The 19065-nt window shown below is 42.7% G+C and overlaps 1 protein-coding gene across 1 annotated transcript in view; it reads right to left on the minus strand.

The window, feature by feature from the left end:
* LOC144107312 (calcium-activated chloride channel regulator 1-like) overlaps positions 1 to 11920 on the minus strand; it is a 32368-nt gene extending 20448 nt beyond the window's left edge. Inside the window, exons 1-5 of the mRNA XM_077640306.1 lie at positions 11825 to 11920; positions 8814 to 8983; positions 7306 to 7603; positions 4196 to 4302; positions 2626 to 2799 (exon numbers count right to left, since the gene is read on the minus strand). Coding sequence (XP_077496432.1) covers positions 2626 to 2799; positions 4196 to 4302; positions 7306 to 7603; positions 8814 to 8969 — 735 coding nt within the window. The 5' untranslated portion in view covers positions 8970 to 8983; positions 11825 to 11920. The remainder of the gene's footprint in view (positions 1 to 2625; positions 2800 to 4195; positions 4303 to 7305; positions 7604 to 8813; positions 8984 to 11824) is intronic.
* Between the last annotated feature and the right edge of the window lie 7145 nt (positions 11921 to 19065).

Below are 19065 nucleotides of genomic sequence, written 5' to 3' on the forward strand. Positions count from 1 at the left end.
TCGCTTCAGGAGCGGTATTCAAGACTCTTTACTGTAGCTACAAGGTACAATGTAAAGAAGATTTGTCCATGTTTACAAACACTTCCGCATTACCGGGAGCAAATTTACACCGATTGTAATGGAAAGTTGAAATTTAATTTTTTTTTGTTCATAAGAAACCCATGAAAAGTGGAGCCGTGTGTACTGAGCACAATTATCTGAATGAGTTGATCTGTTGCAAAAACCTGGTGTCATTCTGTTCAAAAGAGACCATTCCATATGGTCTGTAGGCATTTGACCTATAGAAGCATGTATTTCAATAAAACATTTTGCTGGGCGAGTTGGTTCATATTGCTCGAGGGGATGCTTGTAGCGCGACAAAAAACACAAGAGACAGAGACGAACGGGACAAGCGCTTGTCCCGTTCGTCTCTGTCTCTTGTGTTTTTTTGTCGCGCTACAAGCATCCCCTCGAGCGAGAAGCATGTATGTTGAAAAAAAAGCTAAAGCCATACCTAAATAAATTTGGAAGCCTAGGACAGTGTATATACTTCGCGTTCCGTGGTAATATACATCAATATCAGATCACTTTTTTTCTATGTGCGTCTTGCTAAATGTCTCATGTCCACTAAAATATTGTTATTTGTGCATGGAATGGACATTCATCTCGCTTCGTGTTGCTCAGAATAGGTGATCTGATATAACAACAGAGTAAATTAAATCCTCATTACCTCAAAACCACTGCCCCTAGTTAAAAGTTATCCATTGTTCTTTTTTGTGACGATTACAACAGGATTCCTGTTCGTGGAACCCTAATGCACCAGCACTTACTGACCTAACGCAGAACCACTACAGCCTTATATATGTAGCTTCTTTAACTGGGTAAAAAAGAAGCTTTGTATTTAACATTTTTTATTTTAATGCTACTCTACTACATTAGAATGCTTTAAGTACAGTTTGCCTCACAAAGTGTCCGCACGAAAAATGTGTAAAAATATAAAACGCATCAAAGAGAAGAAAATGCAAGTATTCTAGCACTCACTAAGGCTGACAGGATTGAGGAAGGCAACAAGTTTGCAATCATAGGCATTTTTGAACTCTTACCGCAAACAAAATAGGCTGGTAAGAGTGTTCAGTGTTGCACTAACTACTCATAAATAGATAAGAACTTGTGAGGAGGACTGTGTAGTTATGTTAGAACACCACTTACTGCGTAAATTGAGACATGTTTTTCTGTTCAGAAGATTCGATGAATCACACTACCCTGGCAAATAACCGCTGCCTTCTAACGAGTACCGGTGGAGATCTAAATTGCATTTCTGCTGGCAGAGTTTAATATATTTAGAGTTCTCGAAGGCATAATGTACAATCCTTTTTCTGGGTTGTTGTTGTATGCATAAACGCTTCCATCGCGCAGGGAGACATATCAGGGGGGTGAGCACTAATGTCGATGTCACGCTGTGTAATACTCCTCATGCACCTGTGTGTTGTTGGCAAAGAATAAATAACGAATTTAGTTTTCTTCACAAAAAGTTCTACAGCCGTGCCCTCATGAAAGAATTGTAGTGGGGCTTTATCAATTAAATACGCAAATAACTTCCGGCAGACGTCAAAGCTCCATTATAAATATACACTCGGTAAACAAATACACCATATATTGATAGGAAGAAAGCCATACCCTTACCTACATTCAAAATCCCCGTCAGTCCTTTGTCACGAGCTGTAATGTGTCCAGCGACAACTGCCACAACATTGATGTTTAATTATTTTTAAGATATTAGGGCCTTTCATAACCGCCATGTTCTCTCTGGACGTTTGCTTCGCAGAGTTCGAAAACAAAGCAAAATTACCAATATTTTACTTTTCAAGAATGAGGCTACAGTAAGAAAGAAGCAAGTTTCCTATTTTTGCAAGATTCGCTCCGCGCCATTAAGGCGTAGGAAGACAACGCGCTAGTGTCGGAGTGATACACCGCATCCCAATGTAACGTAGCACAGAATGAGGTTTGGTAGTCAGCATATGCCTGTTTCTAAAACTGAGGAGAATAATCACAAAATGCAAGCTTGATAAGGGGCTGCTCTTTTTCCAATACCCAAACGAGGAAAGTAAAGAAAGCAGCATGCTCCATGCTGATGAAAGGTATGCGAAAAGCTAAGCAGGACACCTTGGCTTCAAACAAAAGGCTGGCCGAAGACGGTCCTCGTCCTTAGCATATTGCTTTAAAGAAAGAAAATAAATTGACAATAAAAGTTCCAGAAGTTCACATCCTTAGCAGCCTTCGGGAATTTCTTCTAGCATAGAAAATACAGCATTTTAAACTCTAATTCAGCAGTAACAAGACGCACTGACTTTTCTTTTGAGGCAGACTTAAACATCAAGCACTGTGAGCAACCCTAAGCATTACGCCACACGGTTATTATTCAATGTGGGCTAGAGACCAACAAATGCGGACAACTGCTCATAAAGTAAGTAAATAAAAGCGCGGCACATGTCAACGCGCAATAAATTTACGTCGCTTGGTGACAGTGCGCTTTGTCGGAAAATTTGTGTACCACAGAAATGTGCAGAGAGGTGACCTCGGCTCTAGAAAAAGTGGCCTACACTTAAACGTGCATTTAGGAATGTTATCACTGGCAGTGATACTTACGTCCCTCTGGTATGGCATGAACATGATGGAAGACTCAACCATTTTTGTTTTCGGCACAAAAATTGTCACTGTACATTCCCCAGTGAATTGACAGTTTGCATCTATATCACATTTCTCGCCGCTGGCCTGTATTGCTTTGAAACGAATTTCCCGGGAGCAAGAATTCAGCCTAACCTGAAATAAAAACAAAGAAAAATTGGCGGTGGTTTAGCTCTGGTTAAATCTGGAGTGACGCGATAGCTACATCTGGCCGAGTGGAACTCGCTATGTCGAATTAGAAAGCCAGCCTTTCGCCGCTCCGTTTCGCTGGGCGTTCCTTCTTCGTCTTCGTCCCACTTGGCACGGCGCATGCGCACAGCTGTTGCAGCTGGTGCGCGATGCGCCGCGGCAGCAGCAGCTGCTCCTCACCACGTGACCAAGTCACGTGACCAACGGCGTGGCCAAGGAGCTCAAGTGGGGCCACGCTGAAGGGTGGAAGAGGTAGCCTAGTGTAGCTATCGCTACAAAATGTGGGTCAGGAAGAGGACGGGGGAAGAAATACTATGGTAAGGCGACTCCGCTTTCGAAACTTTGTCCCCAAACTGAGCAGCACTCAGAGGGCACGCAGTAGAGTAATAGATATCAATATATTCAAATGTGTAAGTTGTTCCAGTATTTAAGAATTTTGGAGAGCAATGTTGAACCTTGGTTGTATGGATGAGGGGAGACGTTTCCATAGCCCAAATGTCTTTTCCACTACTACTCTTATATGAACTTGGAGCCTGCTCCGCAAACTCTATAGAAACATGATGCATAATCTTGTCACGGAGTACTGAGTGGGTTTTGGTTTCATTAGTGTAAAAGAAACTAATGCATAAACAAACGGCAATTCTCAGAAAATTCAGAATGCTCGAATTCTAAATGCCCTGACGATGAAAAGTTGACTTATGATAACAGTGGTTGGTTTCCTGAAAAGCCATTTCGTTCCCGATATTGGCTTGATGGGAACAGCAGTTGCGGTTTGGGCTTGTTTATTTGCTTTCTTGATTAGGGGATGCAGCTCGAAAGTAAGTGGACGACCAAGAATGCATACAGTACTGCCGCTTCAGACCCGGGTGCTGTACCGGGCGTTCAAATCAATACTGTTACAGTTTTTAGCAACTATCAATGATTACACTGCAGCGAAGCCGTCCTTGTACGTAAATATAGTTACGAAGCAGACCATCTTCTTTTCATTCTTTCATTTAAAGGTATAGTGTTGTAATTAGATATATTTTCTAGAAATTTTTTTTACCACTTTTAAGAGGTAACATTCAGACCCTAGAAATTTGTTCCGCCTTTTCTAATTGAACTTACTAAGGCAGTCGGGTTATGACATACCAAAAACGAATATTTAGATTTATAGAGGGTATAAAACATCCAGATTATATCGTAAAAATCCACTGCAAAAGTACAAGAAAAAGTATAAGGTAATGTAAGTCCGCTAACCTTAACAAATTTGTACTGATCACGGTGCTGAATATCGATAAATTTACGCTTAGGAAGCCTTGCGGCTGGCATTATCAAGAAGCTCTGTTTCTATTGATCCCACCTTGCCATCGCGACAGTAAGTCAAAGGAAATTCCTGGTCGCCCTGTGTGCCGTATTCGTCGAACACGCCGTAGCGGTAGTGGGCCCATTCGTGCACCAGCACATATGCTGCGGACAAGAAATGATGAAGGGATTACTTTCTGAGGGGCACAATAGCAACACAGGTAATCGGCACACTATTGTAAATCTATTGGCAAACTCTGGTCCTACAAAGGGCCAGTGTGAAACCGTCCCTTTTTAATATTTGGACAATTACCTGTGCCGCTATAAGAGTCGGCAGTGGCATTAATTTTTTGTGGCCCCACTTGTACTAAACTCAAGAAATGTATTTTTATGTGGTCCTCGATAACCTCTAAAAGGAATGAAAGGTATATTATATCATGAAGCATCACATATCAATGCGAAGAATAATACACACATGTCCACTCGTAAACAGTCTTCACTACTCATACCCTAACCTGACTACTTTCATGGCCCTACAGATCCCTGATAAATTTTGTACTGTGTCGCTCTGATTATTCAGTCAATCATTCAATCTTTATTTCAACACTCTCATATTTAAATGTCATGGGCGTGCTCTGCTACCACTTGCATCTCCGTAAAACGGAAACTTATGATCCAGACACCTTTTTTAGCACATAAAAACTACTAAACATTCCAACTGGTTTAATAGGAAAGAATATATGGGAATCAATTTCTGGCAGTAATAACCTAGTTCTGCTTTTATTTTAGGTCACAGTATTTACTCTTGAGTTCCATTTCTTTTAACGCACATCGTCACGAGGCTTTCGTGGTAGCATGGGCATAGATGGAAGACAGAAGACTAGCGTCGAACCTCATTTCCTATTTCGCGATCTCTGTCCCTCACGAAGGAAATGCGATTCCGCAGCGTTGATATTTGGAAGTGCGGTGGACAGTCGCAGGCTAAACAAAAAATTGATCACCACGTTCGGCCGTGTTTAATTCGAGGTCAGCATAAAAAATTCGATATGGGGGCATGGAGGAACAGCAGCAGTCTCTAACAAGGAGGAGACAGCTGCGGATGATCCTGACGTCTGCAGAGTGGCTTGGTGCCTTTTTGATTGGCGCAGTGATAAGGCAGTGAGCCGTTATCGATTAAACATACAAGTAAACATTACAAGTGAAAACAAGAAACACTTTGAGGACGTATTGACGCCAATTTTTTTAGCACCTTGTATTGAAAAGCTCATTACTTTTTTTTGAATTTTCACCACAGTTACCTCGTTTCTTAACAGACGAACGTCTGCTTAGTAGCTTATATTTGCAATTGAGTAATTTGTTGCTGCATATCAGATTTTTTTCACGCTTTTCATTCGTGACTTCCCATGAAAATGAACCAAGTCGTAAAAGGTGCAAAAATCTAAAAATAACTTTATAATAGCTTTTTAAAGCGTTTAACTCAAAATATAAAAACATCATATGCAATTTCAACTGCTTTCTAATAATGGGTGAAACATAACAGAAAATTTTTAAGGCTATTAATGTCAATGACCAAAAACTTGAGTACTTCCGATTTTCGGCTGAAACAACCTACACTGAAAGAACTGTTCAGTTGTCACTCCACACAACTTTACTAAGATTCGCAGTACTACAATTTTTCTTTTCACTTTCTCTCTGTATCCTCTTCTATGACCTGTGCTGCAGTTCTTTGAGTAGATTATCCGCAAAAATAAACCCCATCAAGTACCCAAACCATGAGTCAGCACATTGGTGGATATCGCAAAGTGTTTTGGACGTCTACTTTATTCTAAAAAGAAGTAAACACCGCAAATGTTCTCATTAGTGAATGGGAATTCACTCATATGCTATCGGACGGAAGAATGCTTTGGTGCAGTTCCAGTCTAAATGGTTAAAAGAGTACCTGGAATTTTTTTGTACGACCGTTTGAACACCTTTTCAGAAGCTATTAGTGTACTGGTTTTTGGAATGCAAAATTATTCCTTGAAGGGCGAACTCCGCTAGTATTAATGACCACAACATTCGATCATTTGGCTCTTCTCTGCGAATTAATCAAGTTTCATGTCAGTTTGCAGACTGCACATGAAAAAGTGGCTATTTGTAGCCAAAATGTAGAAATACGTTCCCCAAACCTCTTTAAGGATTTTTATTCATCATATTAAAAAAACTTGGAAGAGCGCACAGGAGTTGAAATTGCGCCTGATACATGACGTAAAAAAAAGTGTATTGAACCACGTGCCAGAGATCAATAAACCCTACAACTACCTCAATTGCTTTACCTCAGACCTCTTAAAAAACAACCGCACTCATTAAAACTCCATGTTTTGATTTTAAAATGGTATTATATAGCTTGAATTTCGGTTCAGCTAAGGCTTCCAGGAAACTGGCCTTACCCGTTCGGTACTTGGCTTCGAAAACTGTGTTGTCCTAGCTTTAGTAATGGGCGGAAAAAGCTGCTGAATCGCTGAATAAAGTCGCGGAAGGTTTCGCCGCTGATTTCTCCACAAAATCAACATCACAATTTTTTTAACATTAAGTATTCTTTCTTTCTTACAATCAGTGTTGGTAAATCTCTTCAATGTGCAAAAGGAGGTTTCCTAACACCAGGGAAAGCCCTTTCGTTTTTGTTTCTTTCAGGGATTGGGAGTGGCGCTGGGCTTCATAAGAATGCTGGTCAAAATCTATTGAAAACCCTGTCATGTCACTTTGTTGAAACTTTGCCTCGGATAAAATTGTTTTCATTTCTATTAACAGTTGCAGACCCGCTTGCGGATTGTTATGGCATTCGCTAGAAACATTCGCGGAACTCTACTACTCCTACTGAAGGACCTAATACACCTCTGCGACACTTTTTAAAGAGAACATTTCCACTCGTTATTCTAATGCGAGCGGCTGCGTTTTTATGGAGACAAAACGCTAAGGCGCACGTGTGCTGTGTGATGTCAGCGCACATTAAAGATCCCCAGGTGGTCGAAATTATTTCGGAGCCCTCTACTACGGCAACTCTTTCTTCCTTTCCTCTTTCACTCCCTCCTTTATCCCTTCCCTTACGGCGCGGTTCAGGTGTCCAACGATATATGAGAGATACTGTGCCATTTTCTTACCCCCAAAACCAATTATTATTATTATTACCTGGATTTATGTACTTTGCCGTTGTCGATGCGCGGAGTTCGGCAAGGAAGGAGGGAGGGATTTGTATGAAGTCTCCCTGCTGACCGCAGGGCCTCGACTGTCTCGTGAAGGGCCGGTCTTCTTCAGCTGATTGGGGAAGTCGGACGCGGACATCACTTTTGTCAAAGGAGCTCGAAGACAATGACCTTGCACTGCTCCTCTTAGGCCACGTGTTGGGGAAGTGGATGGTCACGTGCTTGAAGTACACCCGCCCGTTAGTAGCCCGGTGCAGGAACTCGGAAGAAGACTGCAGGAGCTCCTACATGTTTAAACACATCCATCTTAGTTCAATGCGAAAGCATTGTATGGCTATGTTTGCGGTTTCGTGTCATCACGAGCTTCTCCGCACGATTACGTCCGAACGAATGGGTTTATGCGAAAAGTAATGGTGCCTATCGGACAGAGCATCAAAAAATCTCATGCGGAAAATCAGAGGGTTGAGGTGGGTTAATTAGTTGATTAATTTGGGCTAAAACTGTCTAAAAAGGGGGCGGGGCTGGGGCAAAAGTGGCGCCAAATTTGAACACACCGGAAGTGGGAAAGCCAAGCGTGGGGCAAAAATTTCAAAAACCGGAAGTGTGGTGGGAGCCAAGCATGGCGCGAAACTTGAAGACGACGCGTGGCGCCAAGATTGAAAACTCAAAACGGGCAATTGATGGAAGAGAGGCGAACAGGGGCGAGCAGGCGTCCATGCTTTCGCAGACAGACAGACAGAAAAACTTTATTGAGCAAGTGAGTTTTAGACCCAGCTGGGTCCCTGGGCCGCTGCGCGGTCCCGCACTGCATCAAGTAGGTTATGTCGGGACATGACGTCGGCAGCCCGAGTCACAGCAGCAAGCTGCGATGTCGGATCTGCAAACATGAGCATGCTTTCACATTTCTTCAAAGCGGGTTACCGCAGCGATCTCGAACGTTTGTTCATATAGTTCAATCCTTCCATCGTATTTTAACTGAATATAATAAGTTCGGGAGAGAAAAGTCGTGTGGTTATAGGTCAGTGGTTATGTTGTTCGCCTGCTGGCCCGAAATAAGCGGGTTCGATCCCGGCCGTGGTGGTCGAGTTTCGAAGGAGGCAAAATTCTAGAGGCCCGTGTACTATGCGATGTAAGTAAGTTCTGGCGGTCGAAATTTCCGATGCTCCTCACTACGGCGTCCCTCATACCCTGAGTCGCTTTGGGGCGTTAAACCCCTATAAGCCATAAAAGTTTCGTTACGCAAGCATTAGTTGGTGTTTGTGCCATCCCCATAATTACTAAGACGTGACTTAATATGATAAACAACTATGATATAATTTATATTGTACGTGAATTTTAATACATAATACATGAATGTTATCTGAATTTTTCTATTGACGGCATTCCTAATGGTTTCCTTGTTGCTAGAAGGCCGGAGAAAGCTTCTCAGTTTTTTCCCGCGAGAAGGGCTAAGAAATTAGCGCAGTAAAATGAATCTGAAAATGTATCTATTACCTTGAGGTTCGTGACGATAGACTCATTGTAAGGGACATCCTTGTGGATTGCAATCAGAAGCTCCTTGTAGCCGCCGTCTCCCGTATCTATCTCCAGAGACGCTGCGTTCATCACCAGGCAGAAGACCGCAGTTGCTATGGGCAATCGCCCGGCCATCTTCACCTTTTTTACTGCGATAAATTATATTATTTTTTTTAAATATTTATCGCCACAGAACATTGAGAACAGAATTTCGTTCAGACCACTATGAAGCGCATTATTTCTTCGCCCTATGCTAGCAGGGCGAAGCACTGGAGACGCTTTGGGTTATTGTGTTTCCACTTCGAAAAGCAGCACAGCATGACCGGCGGCAGCAGTGGTCAATTGTCGAGGTTCACTTTCACCACCCATTAATATTGTAACCTTGAAGAATATATAGATGCTGGTATATCTGTGACCGCGACCACGACACTGTCCAAAATGTGGAGAAAATTGTTAAAATTGTGTGGCCCGAGAGTTGTGGGGTGGAGTGTTTTTATTCTCGCGTGAAAATTATCTCTGCAAGCGTGAAGCGGACCTGACGAAAAGATAACCTGAAGCTAAACTGAAAATACATAAATTCTTTTAAGCCCTCCAGACTCTCACCTTTTTTTTTCATATTGCACTCGAACAAGCAGTTATTAGTGCAAAGTTTTTAGAATGATGAAGGGTGGACAGTGACCCTAAATTAAAGAAAATTGTTCAAATTATTCAAGCAGAACTCCTCATTAGCCACGAAATAGGGGTAATGATACTCCTGGTAAAATACCTGTGTGGACGCAAGCGATTCCGATGGGTTAACACCGAGCAAAATTTTGCAATGTTTGTCTATTTGTGCAAAGTAGAATAAATAAATCAAATAAATATCCGTGACTGGGATTCGAACACGCGCCAGCGTAAACAGATCAGCTTCGCTGGACACTGCGCGAGAGCACTATGCTATATCGCCGCAGGTTTTTTTTTCTTTATTTCGTGGAAACAGTGCCGGGAAGAAAAATCTAAGCATGCTTATGCCACAAAGCACCAGGCCACCTTACCCCTGCACGACCCCACCTTCCAAAACATCAAAAGTGTAGGAGGCACACACATGCATCCAGATAGGGGAGCCAGCTCGGCGGCTCTTGCAGGGCAGCATATACTCTCCGCACCAAAGCACATTGCTCACGAAACAAAGATCTCGACGACCGTGGTAACTAGGCGTGACGGTCTATCATGAGGCTTTTCCAGGGACTAAATAGTCCCTGGAAGATACTGTAGGGTCCGAATACGCCTCGTGTTAAACTTCAACACACCCTCGCGTGGCAAATTGCTTATCGTATTCTTTATCAACTAATGATACTGCCAAACTAATATTCTCGCTTTAAGATATGTGGCAGTAGTGACAGAGAGATGTGCGCTGCATGCGTTGGCGTGGACAGATCTGTGGCAGAAACACGGCAAAAAACGCGTTGCGTTTGCAACGCTGCTGAAGCGCGGCACTGGAGAATAAGCCGCCAGCGTACATTGGGTAAATTGGTATTGACGATGAAAAAATGGAGGACGCGATTAACTGGCTCCCTGGATCAGTGGGTTCTGGGTCAGGTACGTAGCAGTGGTGTCCACCTGCAAACAATTGTGCTTTCGCCCAACATTTCTTGCTTAGCAATGCTAAACTGCCAGCTTTCTTGTATGCGTGCAAAAAGGCATGCTTATTCGGCCTGATAACATTAAGAAACGGGCCTTAAATCTCTTCGGGAGGATTGCTTGCTTGAGTGCTTGCGAGATTCAGCAAGCAAATTGTCTAGGAAGTAGACGATGCTGGTTATATGTTGCACATTGGTGCTGATTTAATGGTGGACATTCTATTTCATTGCAATTGCCTAGAGCCTCAAAAACACGAGGCACCAATAGCAACCAGAAAACGTCGACATTAAAATGAGCTAAGGGTAAGACCATTGAAAGTAGCTACAGTTGCAGAAGATAAAAGGAAAAACACTTAATTCGTAAATCATGGGGCTAGTTGCGGCAAGCAGGCAAGAATTGAATACTCGCGGGTATGCTTATCGTCTAGTTGTCCACTGTCACTCCCCCTATTAAAAAATTATTGTGCTAAATCTCCCTGGCCCTGCCCCACTGACGCCGACCGTTTTATTAGCGTGATATACTTCTATGAGAAAAGAAGCGTACTAATAACAAGGCTCTGTCCGACAAACATTACCTTATTGGCCACAATGGATTCTCGAATAGGTATGAAAACGCTGCTTACACTACTGAATGCCTTTGGAGTGTAAGTTTATTATATTTCTTTTTCACTTATTGTCAGTATCATTTAAAAAGTGGCATTATTTTCCACATTCTGTTACAATAGCCCTAATTTATATACTATTTTTTGCTTCCATCAAATATTTGTTGTAATTGCGTTGTGTCATTTCTTGCTATTTTTTTTTCTTAACTCGTTGACCTAGTGATTTTTCTCATTAATACTAGACCACTTCGTGGTTGACTTAAGTATGCTTTCCTGCTACAATTCCAAATGAGATTATAGCTGTATTTATAAATAAATGCACACATGAAGTTGTGTCGCTCCAACCCTCGACAAAATAAGTGTATTCTTAAACGAAATATACTGCAGGAAAATGAAATGCTGTACATTGTTCTCTCTAGATCGTAAACTTGCATGGCTGCTATAGCTGGTATTAGCTTTGAACGTTTACTAAATCATACGCCACGGGCGGGGCTTGTGATTCCCAGGCTGCTCTTCCTGGGCAACCCGCGTCGTTAGGCAAGAACTCTGGCGAAATCAATGAAGGTGATCTTAGCGTTCGCGCACCAAATAAAGGATATGTTTAAAACGCAATGAATGGCAAGTTGTTTGTGCATTTCGGTACTACAGTGCACTCCACGCTGTACTGCAAGCCAGCAAGGGCTGTGCAAAAGAAAGGCCAAAACACTTCGTCAGGTACATAAAATGTAGTTAGCTCAATCCGAAGGGGGACCCATTGTATTCTACTTACCTCTGCAGAACAGAATTCACAGCAACCAGATTGCTTGCAGCAGGGCCGGCCGAGTATTAGGTCCAAGCGCAGACTGAACGTTGTCCCTTACAGCCGGGGCTATATAATCGGTGGAGTATTCTTGATAACATTGTGTTCAAAGACGTTCTTCGTGATAAACCTCAACTCAGTGCGACAATCGACTGCATTGCAAGCGACCGTTGAAACCCAATGAAAACTTTATCCAATATGCAGATATATGCATAATTTCAGATTTATTCTGAAACACGCGAGAACAAGCCATGAGAAAGCGAAATTGGCTAGAGCTCCGAGCAAGTGGCGATATCAAGTTCGTCGGTAGCATCAGGATGTCTGCAATTAGTTTTGCAAACACGGCTCTCTGTAGTAGTGTCCTTTGGCTTTCCGATTAGAAAATTCACTGCACTCGTTGGCTGTTTATTCATCCCTAAGCGCCCAGTTCCTTCTGTTGGAGATATTTTTGCGGGGTACACAAGCGACCACATTCGCATACTTAAACTGCGCTTGAGCCGCCGCGGTGGCTCAGTGGTTATTCTGCAGGCCTGCTGGCCTGAAAGACGCGGGTTCGAGCCCGGCCGTGATTGTCCCGTTTCGATAGAGGCAGAGCAGAGTTAAAGAACCCACGACGGTTGAAATTACCAAAGACTTTCACTACGGCGTCCCTCAAAGCCTGAGTTGCTTTGGGGCATTAAGCTCAATAAAACTAAACCATCAAAGTGCTCTTGATTGAAGCTATAAATTGTAACTGATTGATCATGATTTGCAGTTAAAGTTGTGAGTGACTCAGCAAGGCAATGTCCTCAACGAATCGCAGATTATTTAGGTATTATCTATTTATTCTCATTCCAAACTGTTCCCAATTCAAACCTCGAAATACCTCCTGTAAAAAGGCGGTGAATAGCATTGCCGAGATAGTGTCTCCTTGCCTGACGCCCTTCCTTATTGGAATTTTATTGCTGACTTTATGGATTACTATAGTAGCTGTGCAGTTGCTATATATATCTTCAAGTATTTTGACATAAGCCTCTTCAACCCCCTGATTACGCAATGCCTGTAAGACTGCTGATGTTTCCACTCGAATGCTTTCTCGTAATCAATGAAAGCTATATATAGAGGTTGGTTATTATCTGCGCATTTCTCTATCACCTGGTTGATAGTGTGAATATGATCTATAGTGGAATATCCTTTACGAAAGCCTGCCTGATCATTTAGTTGATTAAAGTCTAAGGTTGCCCTGACTCTATTAGCGATTACCTTAGTAAATACTTTGTAGACAACGGATAGTAAGATGATCGGCCTGTAAGTATTCAAGTCCTTGGCATGTCCCTTCTTATGAACTAAGATAATGTTTGCATTCTTCCAAGCTTCTGGTTCAGTCGAGGTCATAAGGCATTACGTATACAGGGCGGCTAGTTTTTCTAGCACTATGTCCCCTCCACTCTTCAACAGATCTGCTGTCACCTGATCCTGCCCAGCTGCTTTTCCCCTTTTCATTGCTCCTAAGGCTTTCTTTACTTCATCTTTCGTTACTGGCGGGATGACGCATTACTGTGAACCGATTTCTCATTAACGCTCTGATTACATTGGCTACTGTACAGGTCTGTGTAGAACTCTTCGGCTACGTTAACTATCCTATCCATATTGCTAATGACATTGCCCTGCTTGTCTCTTAATGCATACATCTTCTTTTTACCTATCCCTAATTTCCTCTTCACCGCTTTTAGGCTACCTCCGTTCTTTAGAGAATGCTCGATTCTCTCCATAATAAACTTCCTTATGTCGGCTACCTTGCGCTTATTTATTAACTTTGATAGCTCTGTTAGTTCTATTCTGTCGGTAGGGTTAGACGCCCTCATGCCTTGGCGCTTCTTAATCAGATCTTTCGTCACCTGAGATAGCTTTCCGGTATCCTGTCGAACTGTCCTACAGCCTAATTCAACTGCGCACTCTGTAATTATTGATGTCAGATTATCGTTCATTGTACGAACATCAAGATCGTCTTCCTCAGCTAAAGCCGAATATCTGTTTTGCAGCGCTATCCTAAACTCCTGTGCTTTCCCTCTTACGGCTAACTCGTTAATGGTCTTCTTCTTCACTAGCTTCTTCCGTTCCCTCTTCAAGTCTAGGCTAATTCTAGACCTTACCATTCTGTGGTCGCTACAACGCTCCTTTCCGAGGACGGCCACATCCTGAACGATGCCAGGTTGAGCACATAGTATGAAGTCGATTTCATTTTTAGTTTCACCATTGGGGCTCTCCAGGTCCACTTCCTGTTTTCTCGTTTGCGGAAGAAGGTATTCATGATCCGTAAATTATTTCTATCTGCGGATTCGACTAATAACTCTCCCCTGCTAATTCTAGAGCCTATCCCATAGTCACCTACTGCGTGGTCGTCAGCCTGCTTCTTGCCCACCTTCGCATTGAAGTCGCCCATCAGTACAGTGTACTGCGATTTTACTCTATTCATTGCCGATTCTACGTCCTCATAGAAACTTTCAATGGTCTGGTCATCATGGCTGGATGTGGGCACGTAGTCCTGCACCACTTTCAGCTTGTACCTCCTATTCAGCCTAATTACTATAGCTGCTACGCTCTCGTTAATACTATAAAACTCCTTTACGTTGCCAGCTGTATCCTTATTAATGAGTAATCCCACACCTAGTTCTCGTGTATCCTCTAATCCGCGATAGCATAGTATATGTCCGTCCTTAAGTGCAGAACGATGGGTCTAAAAATTAACATGCAGAAAACCAAGGTAATGTTCAACAGTCTAGCAAGAGAACAACAGTTCACAATTGGCAGCGAGAGCCTAGAAGTTGTGAAGGAATACGTCTACTTAGGGCAGGTAGTGACAGCTTATCCGGATCATGAGAGGAAGATAACTGGAAGGATAAGAATGGGGTTGAGCGTATATAGCAGGTTCTTGCAGATCATGAGTGGCAGTTTACCAATTTCCCTCAAGAGAAAAGTGTACAACCGCTTTATCTTACCGGTACTCACCTACGGGGCAGAAACGTGGAGGCTAACGAAAAAGAGTTCAGCTTAAGTTAAGGACAACGCAGCGAGCCATGGAAAGAAAAATAATAGGTGTAACTTTGAGAGACCGGAAGAGAGCAGAGCAGGTGATGGAACAAATGCGGGTTAATGGCATCCTAGTCGAAATCAAGAGAAAGAAATGGGCTTTGGCAGGGCATGTAATGCGAAGGCAAGATAACCGCTGGTCCTTAAGGGTAACGGAGTGGATTCCAAGAGAAAGTAAGCGTAGCAGGGGGCGACAGAAGGTTAGGTGGGCGGATGACATCATGAAGTTTGCAGGCAAAGGGTGGACACAGCTGGTAAAGGACCGGGTTAATTGGAGAGACATAGGAGAGGCCTTTGCCCTGCAGTGGGTGTAGTAAGGCTGATGATAATGATCATGATAAATTCTGAACTGAGAGATGACAACGGGCACACATATTTCATAATAAAGTAACAATCGTTGATTTTCGGTGCGACCGCAGCGAAACTGATTGCTGATAACATATCACCTAAAATTAGGACGAAATTAGAGAAAATATCTGAAAGCATTCTCTGAACGGCGGCTTTTATGCTTTCTCTAACAGTTTAGTTTGGGTACTGAAACTTCTCGAATAAAATTATGAACCCCATTCGCGCACTAAGGGCTGTTGGGGTAAAGAGAAACTGCAAAACAAGAGATAATAACAAGCACACCCGTTCGATGTGAAATATACACCCATAAGCTTCGGCAGGGTAGAGGACTGAAAGCGAACACTCATAAAATACTGGTCACATTTATACGAAACTATATCGAATATCTGTACGCCTTGCCATAATCCGCATTAGCCGTTCTGTTTTGCCAGTATACAGGGTGTGTCACCAAAGATTTTACACAATTTTCAAAAACAGGTTTTTTGAGTTAAAAGAGCGCTTTTTCGGCATAACATTGTCAACGGTAGTACATCTTAATACAGCTAAGATGGGCTAACTAGCAAGTTGGTTCGCTGATATTGAATAGTTAACTTTTAAACTATTAATGTTACGCTTCTTAATTATTGAGAGGTGTGTAGCCACCGTAACAAATTTTAATGTTAGTGTTTAGAATACAGAAAATGCTGTTAACCTCGGCGCTGAGGATCCACAAATTTTGGCTATTTCGACGAGTAGGTTCACCGGAGAGGTTGCTTTGCCTGCAAATTCTCGAAAACGGATGTATTTTTGCGCGATAGAAAAAATAACAAGGCGGGCACGTGGCGCAAAAACGGTGTCCTAGAAGGCGCTGGGTACAGCGAGCACAGAGTGTAACTCTGTGCGTGAGCTGGTTTATTTTTCACATGAGAAAGAATCAAGAAAAGGTGCCCGAAATATGAAGAGAAAGGAAGAATAATTAAAGAGCTTAACAGCAATAGTTAAAAAGTTAACTACTCAATATTACTTAACCAGCCGACTACTTTGCGCGTATTAGCTTTGTTGTTATGTACTACGCCGCTGACAACGCTGCGGTGATTAAAGCGCTATTCTAGCTCAAAAAGTTTATTTCTAAACATTTTGTAAATTCTTAGGTTAAGCACACTATTTTTCATAACTAGGCTTCAGGAATAAAGTTATGAGCTCACGGCAGACGGTGGAAAGTGTGAGTTCGTTGAAAAGTTGAGCCTTTGCCACGCTGCGGTGCTTGCCAATACTGACACACCTTTTGTAATAGTTTCTGAAACATGAAGCCAAGGCTTCCGTCTGTCAGGTCTTGGCTCAGTTTTCTGTAGTGACCAATACAATGGGATAAAAAGGCGTGTCATAACAGTGATACTGCGCGCGTGAACACTTCAGAAGCTGCCGCGAAAAGAGCATTATTGAGGAAAGGAAATGGAGCAGTAACTGTCTTACATATCTAGGTGGACACCCAACCCGCGTCGTAAGAGAGGAAGCTGGGAGAGAAAGAAGAAAGTAAGAAAGAGGTGCCGGAGTGAGGTCTCCAAATTAGTTTCGACCACCTGGGGATCATTAACGTTCGAATCCGACCGCTGCGGCTGCGTTTTTATGGAGGAAAAACGCTAAGGCGCCCGTGTGCTGTGCGATGTCAGTGCACGTTAAAGATCCCCAGGTGGTCGAAATTATTCCGGAGCCCTCCACTACGGCACCTCTTTCTTCCTTTCTTTCACTCCCTCATTTATCCCTTCCCTTACGGCGCGGTTCAGGTGTCCAACGATATATGAGACAGATACTGCGCCATTTCCTTTCCCCCCAAAACCAATTATTATTATTATTATTATTATTATTATTATTATTATTATTATTATTATTATTATTATTATTATTATTATTATTATTATTATTACTACTACTATTATTATTATCATTAACGTCCACAGACATCGCGCACCGCACGGGCGCCTTTGCGTATCGCCTCCATCAAAAGGCGGCCGCAGAAGCCCGGTCATTTTGCGTGTAAATGGATGGAACATAATTTTTTAATTATTTTAAATTTCAATTGTATTTAAATTTTAATTTTGATGTTATGCTTCTCATGTGTGCGCGCAAAACGTACTGCGTACTAAAATGCTTTTATAAATGGACAGGTTTGTGTGCACGCTGAAACTCTTTTGTGCAGGAACTTCCGAGTTCAAAAAGGGTTGCATGATTGCGTGCAACCTTCCGATAAAGACGCCTGTACCACGATAAGCGCTAAAGATAAGCGCCAAACCGCTGACTGTGTTGCACAATGCTGCACTAGACGTCACACTCACGACTGGTGGCTTTTGTTTGCCGTAAGCTCCAGGCTCGTTTCAGAAATTTGTGGCTATGAAGCAAGTTTTCTCTAAACGCTGTTATTTCAGCTATGAATTGCAACCAAAAGTAATCAACGCTCGTGTTAGCTGGCCCGCACATGAGGGTCAAAGAACACTTAATAATGCTACGTGGTGTTCGTCCGCATGGCGAACAAGAATATAGTTTACTGCAGTCTCAGTGCTTATTTCACTGAGCTTTACAGCTTACGTTAACGCTTCTTGCATTTTACATAGATTTCAATAGGCGAGCGAAACTGGTCGACAAAGAGAGACTAAGAGAAAGAAGAATGACGAACACAGAGGGCCAGTTGTGATATCTGGAGCGCAGGTAACGTCGCATAGACAATGCCTAGCACAGCGATCAGCGGACTTCAACAATGTTGCAGGTGCTGCTACTCCAAACGTTTACTCTTTAAATGTGCACATCTGCAGAAACCTTTCTTCTCGTAACCTATAGTGTGGATTTCGGCCTATACTGGTCTCAAGCACAAACATATTGCGTGCACCCACCGTCAACGGTTCACAGGACAAGATTTAAGCGAAAAAAAAAAAACGACGCTCGATTTGCGTAGAGAAGCCAAATGGTCTAGCACTAGGCTTTTCACTTCAGTTTCGATGTTCTCATTCCACTCATCGTGGGTGGAAGTTGTTCCGATAGCGATAATTGGTTAATTCCTATGAATGTGGAATTGATCACGCCCTACTTAGCAGTCATAGATCCCTGGGAATCCTCGTACCACTCCTGGCGCAGTAGTTCAGTGATGCGCCATTCCCGTGCGATTGCAGGTGCTGCCATCGGTGGGAGTTGTGAGAACCAGGTTGCTCTTCGCGAGCAACCTCTCGCGACCAATCATTCATTTAACTGCCACCTACCACGATGGACGGTGTTATATATAGAAGGTGTTTTACCTAAGTCTTTACACTATTTTTAAAAATAGGTTTTTTGAGTTAGAAGAGCGCTTTCTTCTGTATACCATTGTCAGCGGTATAGTACATCACAATTCAGCTCAAGTGAACAGTGTTCTTCAAGAGCACGGACAAAGAAACATAAGCCTGCGGCCTAACCGGAGCCGTAGCTAGGCTGATGATGATGATTCGCTTTAAGCGATAAGTTGTGGTCGAAAATAAAAACGACAGTTCTGTGATAAAACATAAGATAAAACTATTCGCACAGAAGTGTTTTCGATTTTAAAACGAAGTTTTGCACTGAACTAAACGCCGAACAGAGATGCCAACACCTCGCGGGGCCGTCCTATGCCATTCATGAAGAAACGTTTTCCTAGCAAGTCTAATCCCTCATGTTTTCCTGGCGTCACAGTTTTGGGACAGAATGTTGCCAATCTCAGCTTTCTTCTCGGATGATCAAAAGCACTCTATAGTGGTACTACTGCTAAGAGTGAAATAATTCCTGTGCACTAAACGTACACTAACTGCCTCGAG

Source organism: Amblyomma americanum, chromosome 10 (genome assembly GCF_052857255.1).
Source record: "Amblyomma americanum isolate KBUSLIRL-KWMA chromosome 10, ASM5285725v1, whole genome shotgun sequence".
Lineage (NCBI taxonomy): Eukaryota > Metazoa > Arthropoda > Arachnida > Ixodida > Ixodidae > Amblyomma > Amblyomma americanum.